We start from the raw sequence: 9,626 nt of genomic DNA, 5'->3' as shown, positions 1-9,626 counted from the left end.
ATATTCTGTATTTGCTGTGGAGCTTCTGTGCAACAAAAGATTAAAATAAAATAAAATAAATAAATAAAATAAAAAGGATCTTGAGATCAAGCCTGCATTCGTTTTCCAGATCGATTCTACAGACCTACCCCCACAGGTATTCCGTGACAGGAGGAGCCATCCATCATTTCTAACTAAACCCCACGCTGCCTGTCATACTGCGCTTGTGGACGCATCATTTCAGTCATTTCTGGCAATCATAAAGAACATCTAATTGAGCAGAAGTGGCTCGTTTTGATTCACACACACATTGCATTTTGATGTTACCCATGCTAATATACTTTGATTGGTGATTCATTTCCAGATCTCTCTCTCTCTCTCTCCCCCCATCTCTCTCTCATATATGCTTTCCCTTTTCCACGGTTAAAGAGCTGCCAAGTTGACAGTTGATCAATAAACTCCCTCAGCCATTATAGATCATGTGACCACAAGGCCACTGATCATTGAGGCAGTAATAAAAACCCACTTATTGTGTTTCCTTTTACAATGTTTCCCCCTCTTGTTGCCATCCATGTTGCATCAAATATTCATATCTAATTATACTATTCATACCATTTATATACAGTGGGGTCCAAGTCTGAGACCACACTGAAATAAACAAACAAGGTTTTAGAATTTTAAAACAATAAGCTTTAAGACAACATCTTGAATCCATATCTTGAATATTCATTATACTGTACTGTTCCTATGTTAACAACCATTTGGGTCTTATCCCTTATGTCAAATTACAGGATCAAATAACAAGGATTTAAGCTAACTGCATCTGGAATTTGTAATGAGTCCATACCAGCTTAAGTGCACACTCATTTAAACAAATGAGGGAAATACCAAATACTAAAAAATTCTGAAATTCATGTACATGCAGAATAGATGCATTTGGACTAGAATAGAAGCATGGACCCCACTGTATGCATTTAAATCCAAGTAACAGGAAGCAAGCAGTCAGTCCATCAGTCTTTTTATTTCATATCAATCCCCCCCGACACAAGATAGACCAAAAGGATATGGTGAATTAGTATTTGCATAAACTCTAACAAATCATCAACACAACATATGGAAGGGAAATAAATGCACATTGAGATGAACACTATTAAATCCATCATTCCTGACAAGCCTGTAAGATTAATTCCAATTCTGTCCAGCATGATCCCATTTATTAATGTATACATATCTATAATTTAGCAAACTGAATTTCAACTTGAAACAAGTGTCGGAATTTTGAAACACGTGTGTTACATTTGTTAAAACCCTCATAAACCAGGAAGTAAACACTAGTTGCTTAGTAAAACTCATTACAGTAAGTAAAACATTGTATTTCTTTTGGGTGCATTAAACCTTCTTAAGAAAAACATCAGTTAATGACACAATGAGGACCAATTACAAGTGATCAGTCATGACATTGTTGAGATTTTCACAAATGTAGGAGCCTTTCTTCGCCTCAGGAATATAGTATGCATACTGTAATGATTATTTTATATATATATATATATATATATATATATATATATATATATATATATATATATATATATATATATATATATATATATATATATATATATATAAAAAGAGAGAGAGAGAGAGAGAGAGAGAGAGAGAGCACTATACAATGTTCAGTAGACATGTCAGTATGATTAGTAAACAGGTTTAAGGATTTAACTGCAGTATGAGCTAGTGACAGAAATTCTCACCCCAATCTGTATCTACCACATACACTCACTGGACCCCTGCTGATTCATGAAGTTACTGTATCCAATCGGCCAGTCACGTGACAGCAGCACAGTGCATAAAATGCAGATACAGGTTAAGAGCTTCTGTTAATGTTCACAATAAACAGGTCAGAGGAGAATAGCCAGACTGATCTGTTCAAGCTGACAGGAAGTCCACAGTAACTCAAAGAACTACACTTTACAACTGTGGTGAGCAGAAAAGCATCTCAGAACGCACAACACATCGAACCTTGACGTGAATCTTCAGCTACAACAGCAGAAGGACCACATCGGGTTTCACGCCTGTCAGGGCAATTCTAAGGCTATACCAAAACTGGAAAGTTGAGTAGAAAGATGTCGGCTGGATAACTGCATAAACGCGCAGTTTAACACCCTTTCCTTTTAAATTGACTGCAACACATACAGACAACACATCCCGATACATTTCTCTGTACTGAGAAAACAGAGTTCAACCTAACCACCAACGATGGAAGTCTAAGGGTAGCTGTTGGGGCAGTAAATCACTTTCTTTTAAACTATTTATTCTTAAGTTCAAACTAATATGTTACTTAAGCTATTCATTGGTTGAAATCTTTTTCAGATATCAGGAAGTGCTTCATCCTGGGAAACCTGGTGTGAGGTGGGTATACACTCTTAATGAGAGGCGAGTTCAATGCAGGACACAGTGAACTCACAGATTCACACCTAAGGGTAATTTAGCACAGTCAAAACTACCTGAAGCAGGATTTTGGGAGGTGGGAGGAAACCAGTGAATATGTAAACCCATGTGAATATGGGGAATATGTGTGGAACTACATACAGACAGTATCTGGAGCTCTGCCACAAAATGCAAAACATAACCCAAACTTCTGACAAAACAGTTTAAAAAAAAATAAAATAAAATAATAATGCTCTAATAAGACAAGTAAAACAAGTGGACTCAGTAGTGGCTTACGTTCTATAGTGTGGAAATTTTGCAGTTACAGTTAGTCATTACTATCCATCAGATTGCTCACGGATACTGAAAATCTTCAGGAAATTAAAAGTAAACAGAACTGCTTCCTATTGTATTGCCAACGTGTTTGAAAACGATATAAATCTGCACAAGAACTGCTTTGGTAAGACTTCTCATCTGTCTCATAATTGCACCTTTATTACTGGTGTAATGGTTGCACTCTTAAAGCTGTTTGATAGAATTTAACAACTGCTCTTAGACTCCAGTTATGAGTTCCAGCAAATGGGTTTTGATGTTGATTTCTCAGCACTGGGAAACATGTGAAATTCTTCTCTGTGAGCATTGCACATACACTACAGATGCTTTGGAGGGACATCAAGGTGAAAAAACTTCTTTAGCAGCGATTCCAGTTTATTTTTCACTAGTGCATGGTGGGACAACAAGTAGTTCAATTCTACAGTAGCATCAATTTACAGTTGTAACATGCGTTTTAGTTGTGTCTTTAGACTACAATTAGCATGGTCGACATGGTTACACCAGACCTCTTCAACTGTGTTGAGATGTTAATGTTAAAAGGTTAAAAGACAGCAATAGTGATTAAATGTTAGTCACCAATTTAACAGTACTCCACAGCCGAAAGCGAGGCACTCCAGGTGTTGCCTAACGGATTACCAATTTGCCACTATTCAAGTGTATGAACGCACGGTGTTAAGTGCTCTCCATAGACTGCTCTTGCAAACCTCGCATTTGATTCCCAGCTACAAAAAACAAAAAAAACAACCAACACTTCAAATGAGAAACCTCCAGTGGCAGTGCTGTAGTGAGCGACAGAAAAGGAAAGAAAGCTAGGGAACACAGCTCTGTAGGCCAAAACATGGTGCGCCTGATCCCAGGAGGAATGTAACAGGACTGGTATGATATTCACATTCAGGGGCAAATTGGAACGATAATTTGAAACCAGTGCTAGGGAACGAGGTTCCTGCTAACTTTGCATGAGCTGTGAGACTCCAGGGTTTCGTGGGACCTCATATCATCAATGCTCATTGTGATGATTAAAACTCAGCCAAGAATGGCAGAATTTCATCAGAGGCCAGCCAGACACTACTTTAACACTGACTAATGCATTCTGGGTAAATTGCAGCAGAGCTCTCAGTGCTAACATATACTGTACATCATATTCACCATGACATTATTTCAAGTTAAACATTTATATTTTGTTAAATGATTGGAAGTGTATTAGCTAACAATAAAAAGTCTGAAATAAGCTCAACTGACCAGAAAAAGGCAGAAAGGTGCAGGTTTACATGGGCACTTTCATTTCTCTTTTAGTTTAATCAGGAATAAAGGCAACACCCAAAAGGATACGGTACAAGAAATTAGATGCTATTTACTGTATATTTCTTTTGATTTAATTTTGAGTTATAATTTCATAATTACACCCTTTTCATTTATTGCATGATCTTTCTCTTAATGAAACATCTCTTTACCACCACAATCCTATTTCTACATTTTTCTAAGACATAATGACATCGACATTAACAGAGACACTCAATGTTAATGTAACACTAGTTTCCAGCTCATGGATCATTAGCTTTGGTGATTACACATGACAGGTGATTATGTAAAATAGATTCAGATGACACAAAAAACAAGAACTCTTCTGCATCCAGTGCACAAACACCAATTTCCAGATACATTAGGCAATAACTATGATCATTTATGACTAAATATTGAACTCCCTCACTCCATCAGTTTGTAAAATCTGTGCATACATCTTCAAAATGTGTGTGCGCTTTTGTTGTGTGTGTGCATGTGTGCGCATGTGTGTGCGTGTTTCTGTGCTTGTATAAAGCCCCATACGGAAGCTGATAGCAATTTTCCAAGCTGTATCCTGGATGTTTTTGCGATGTTGCTTGGTTTACTCTGTGATCTCCAGAATGAGGTCATCTCCTTCCAGGTTGCTGTCGACTTTGATGTAAACTTTAGCCACGGTGCCGGAAACCGGCGAGTTCACCACTGTCTCCATCTTCATAGCGCTGAGGACGCACAGAGGCTGGCCTTTCTCCACCTTCTGGCCCTCCTTGACCTTGACCTCAACCACTTTCCCTGGCATGGGCGCTCCCACCTGGCCTCGCACGTCCTTCAGAGCCTTTGGGTGGAAGTGCATCTCCTGCAGGAGCACACAGAGAGGAAGTTAGACTATCGCCTATACTAACAGGACATGACACCAAATAAAAATAGGAAAAAAAAGGAGATATAAAGGAGGAAGCAGGGGTTGTCAAATGGCAGACTGTGGTCTGGGTGCGGAACTCGGCAAAGTGTTTCACTGGACTGGCCTGAGCACATGGAAATCTGTCCATTTTATTAGGAACATTCATTAGGAGCATTCATGCAGTTGTTTACTCAGCCAAATCAGGAGCAGCAGCACAATGCATAAAATCATGCAGATACAGGTCAAGAGCTTCAGTTAATGATCACATCAAACATCAGAATGAAGTGTGATCTCTGCGACTTTGATCGTGGTAGGTGCCAGATAGGTTGGTTTGAGTATTTCAGAAACTAATGAACTCCGGGGAATCACACACACACACACACACACACACACACACACACACACACACACACACACACACACACACCAGTCTCTAGAGTTTAATTTGATATTTTTTTAAACCCCTTGAAACACCTTGTTGAATTGGCTGATTAGATAACAGCATGAATGTGTGGGTGTTCCTAATAAAGTTTAGGGTGTAACATCCCTCCCTGTACAGTGAAATTTCAAAGTAAAATGAAAAATGAATCTCATAACAAAAAATTAACTACAGTGTGAAGTCAAGGATTTGTCTCCCAGAAAATATTCAGCAAAGCAGCTACTTATACCTTCAGGGCCACGGTGTCTTTGACCAGGACAGACCTCAGCTGACCATTGAGCTCAAAGAAGACCTCTCTTTTACCAGCCTTGTTCAGATCCCCCAGTGCCAGAGCTTTAATATGGAGAGTCTTGCCTCTCTCCAGCTCCACCTGAATGTAATATTAAAAAGACTAAACATCAGTATGTACGGCAATACATGTGCAATATTGCGTGGTAAATATGAGACAGAACAGCACCTCAAACTCCTCTGCGATCTTTGGCCCATCCAGGAAGAGGCGGGTGTTGAGGCAGTCGACAGGTCCGAAGGTGTTGGTGAACTCCTTGAACTCCTGGAACACTTTGGGGTACATGGCTGCTGACATCACATCCTCTGGAGTGATGTCCTCACCATGTGACTCGCGCAGCTGCTTCTCTAAAGCCGTGAAGTCCATCGGCGGGAGCGAAGCACCTGGACGACCCTCTATACGAGGCAGCGATTTCAACACCTGCACCAGACACGATCCGTTACACGACTCCACAGAATCCGACAAGGATTAACGGCAACATAGGAATCTCTCTGTAATGTAGTTTAAAGCCTCCCTTAGAAAAAGACTGTATGCTCTCCTTTCCAACCACTCATGCATAGAGGACCCACATGCACATATGTCTGGTGTTGAGTGCTTATAATCCCCCAGAGCCTGGCACAAAACTATACAAATATTTATATACGGTCATTACAGCGAGCTCAATTAATCCTCCCCGCTTTTCCTCTCCATTTGCCTCCATTTAAGGGCTAGACGACTCAGATAGCACTCCTTAAGGATATCCTTTGAGTGGTGGCTGTTACAAGTGTAAAAGAAGTTTTAATAATTGATGTGGATTTCGCCTATGCCTTACTGCACGATGGTGGAGGAAACGCCCTGAAACATGCTGCGGGCTAAAATAAAACACTTATCCATAATCCATACGTAAACACAGAGATAAAAGCTGAGCACTGGTAAATTTTATAATATTTTGTTTGTATGCTGAGAATGTGGGGCAATGCAAAGGAACACATTTATCCACAAAGCAGATGTCCTATTTATTTTCAACCAGTGTGCGCAATAAATCAGCCAATCTACTGAAAAGTACAGCACAGTCCATGCACAAAAGTACAGGAACACACATTTGTTGGGGAAACAAATGATCTTACACAGAAGAAGCTGCTTGTAATTGGAGCATGAATGGCACATGGGGAAGATGAGCTTTTTCAGCCCCTCTTGCCGACAAGCGCAAAATGCTAGAGATTGCTATAAACAGAACAGTTTCATTTAAAGTAAGGGAGGAAAAAGACAAAGTGACCGAGATGGAGAGATGAAGTCATGTAAAGGGGGGGGGGGGGGGGGGGGGGGGTTATTTTGACATGTCTGGTTCACTCTTGAATGTGAAGCAGACAGGCACACACTGAACAGCATCATATTTTCCTAACTTGATAAAGTGCCTCTACAGAACGTAAATAAACTTGTGTTCCGCCTTACTCGTAAAGCTTTATGAATGTCCTAATGATTGTGTAATTTACTGTAGTAACAATGCCCTGAAAGCATTTTTATAAACTCAAATAATGCACCAAAAAGCTCCGGTGAAGTACTATAATTAATTCCTTGGTGACTTGTAAACACTGAAACATATCCCTGCTCATTATAAAACCATGTACCATGCTGGATTACTGTCATGGCTGATAAGGATCTAAGCACCATTATAAGGCACTTGGAGTATTTACATTTTTTTAAGGATTTAAAAATAAATAAATAAATAAATAAAATTTTTAGAAAAAGTGTTACGTTAAAATGTCATCGCTGCATGCTCCAAGGGATTAATATTTTAAGTAATTTATAAGTCAGCAGTAACGCTCTATAAACCTGTAATTTTCTAAGGGATAAAGTGGAACCGCTTAAACCAAAACTAATTACAGAACACGTACATAAACACTAGGGATGTAACCTAATATGAATATGGAGTGAACAGATTATGTTCTAAATGGATACAAATGGAGATAAGAAGAGGAAGTGCACTATCTTTGTTTGTTTATTTTTAGGAAGTTTGACAGAAAGGTTCACGTACCATCTGGTTGTGACTGGAGATGCTGTGGGATGCAAGGTTTTTACTTTCATGCGGGCGTGACTGAGCTCTCAGGGCTATACATTTACAGAGTTCATTCATTCACCCTTAATGGGGACTATCTGAATACAAATACAACATTGGGAAAAGATACAAATTCAAATACAAATACAGAAATTAATTTTTTATTTTTTTTTCAGTGGTTTGTTCGAGTAGCCCAACCTAAACACCGCCTTACTAAGCAACAAAATAAAACTATTTCTACCTTAAGTCACAAAAGATAAATAAAATATACTTTTATTTATTTATTGTTCATCCATAAAGCCCAGGCAGAAAACAGGCTACACACAGAGCAGCATCTCTCTGCTGAGGTCTTCAGAAATTCACTGAGCATGTTTCTGGTCATTATTAAAAAGACATTCTCAATCATTATTAAAAGATGATCTTCCTGGAAATGGGAGCATTATAATAGTTCCCAGTTTCACTTGCAGCAGCACTGTGTCTCAGTTTTGTAGTAGATTCTGATGGTGTGTCCAGCAAACTTTTCTGAACTTTTTGGAATATAACAAACCCAAAACATGAAGTTCAAATATTATTAGGTGGATTTTGTCATCAAATGTAAACATTTCCTTGATTTGGGAGGACATTGTTTTGAAAGATAATTCTTTATAAACAGTTCTTTCTAATTTAGTCAGTGACTACAGGTAGGCTAAATAGACAATCTTCTTAAAACAGATTAGGAACTTGAGTGATGTATCTGAGGTTGAGGAAGTTTAGGAGTTGAATAAAATTTCATTTGTTATTTATGTTTTGTGGATGAAAAATTACTATTTTCTCCAGTCGCCCTGTATTATTTATTATAAATTTGTTTCAGTGTTTTCCAGTGGGCATCTGGTGCAGACCCCACCCACTACCGGTACAAATCCAAATATAGATACAGATATTTGGAGCAGTAAACAGGTATAGATCAGACAGTGGCATTACATCACACCTCTAATATACACACACATACGAGTTTGTCCTTAAATATTTAAAGTTCAGTACTAATCACTTTTTCCAGTATAATCTTTTTTTTGGTCTGTAATTTGCACAATTAAAAGCTTTAGACGGCCTGACTTTAGAACCATCAAGTAGTATTACTTATCATATATTTTGAACGTGGTTGGACTTTGTTACAACAGCATGTAGCCTTTATTTCCTAGCCAATTTGAAGTTGAACTAGCAGCTTGGAATTGTGCACACGAACAAACGGGTAATAATCTGAAACTCCTAGAAAGCACCTGCCAACTGCCAAAACACTTTACATCCAGTGCCAAGGTCAGATTAAAGAGACTAACTGCTCACATTATAATGAACTCCACTGAGAGAACTTATCTGGCACTTATCTGGCACACGGAACAGCAAACTAGAAAAATTACAACATGCCACATTCTCTAAGCAAAGAAAATTGATTGAAAAGGCCTACTCAAAATTACTGATGTGTTCAGAGTTGGAGTCTGTAGACCGATTAGACGTATTTATATTTAAAAAAATAAATTAAATAAAATAAAATAAAAAAATTTTATTTTAATTTTTTATTTATTATTATTATTTTTTTTTTTTACATTTTATCCAGGATAGGTTTCATTTTCAGCTTCATTTTGCTGTTTTATGTCTGTCTAAGGACTACGTGAGAAGTAATCCAAAGTAAAACATTTACTTCACTCATAACTACATGCCTTTCTTAATAGGATTACTGTAACTATTAAATGTGATCAACGGCTTCCAAGGTTTATTTTGTAATGAAATTCTGAGTTGACTTTTAGTTTAAACTTGTCTGACATTTTCACATTAATGGTTTTCGACATTACCCAGTGGGATTTCGGTGGGATTTAGCCCTTGATTCATCTCTACCTAGAGAGGGCTGAAGCAGCGCTTTAGTCCTTTAGTCTGTTATTCTCATTCTATTCCTCATCTGTACACTCTGCCTGAGCTG

At 38.2% G+C, this 9,626-nt stretch overlaps 1 protein-coding gene across 1 annotated transcript in view; it reads right to left on the bottom strand.

The window, feature by feature from the left end:
- Nucleotides 1–1,580: 1,580 nt before the first annotated feature.
- pcxa (pyruvate carboxylase a) overlaps nucleotides 1,581–9,626 on the bottom strand; it is a 180,021-nt gene continuing 171,975 nt past the window's right edge. Inside the window, exons 19-21 of the mRNA XM_017492563.3 lie at nucleotides 5,812–6,060; nucleotides 5,584–5,724; nucleotides 1,581–4,873 (exon numbers count right to left, since the gene is read on the bottom strand). Of these exons, the coding sequence (XP_017348052.2) occupies nucleotides 4,622–4,873; nucleotides 5,584–5,724; nucleotides 5,812–6,060 (642 nt within the window). The 3' untranslated portion in view covers nucleotides 1,581–4,621. The remainder of the gene's footprint in view (nucleotides 4,874–5,583; nucleotides 5,725–5,811; nucleotides 6,061–9,626) is intronic.

The sequence above is a fragment of the Ictalurus punctatus genome, chromosome 18 (assembly GCF_001660625.3).
Source record: "Ictalurus punctatus breed USDA103 chromosome 18, Coco_2.0, whole genome shotgun sequence".
NCBI lineage: Eukaryota > Metazoa > Chordata > Actinopteri > Siluriformes > Ictaluridae > Ictalurus > Ictalurus punctatus.
Note: the sequence above shows the minus strand (reverse complement) of the source record. Positions and strands in the feature narration are given on the sequence as shown.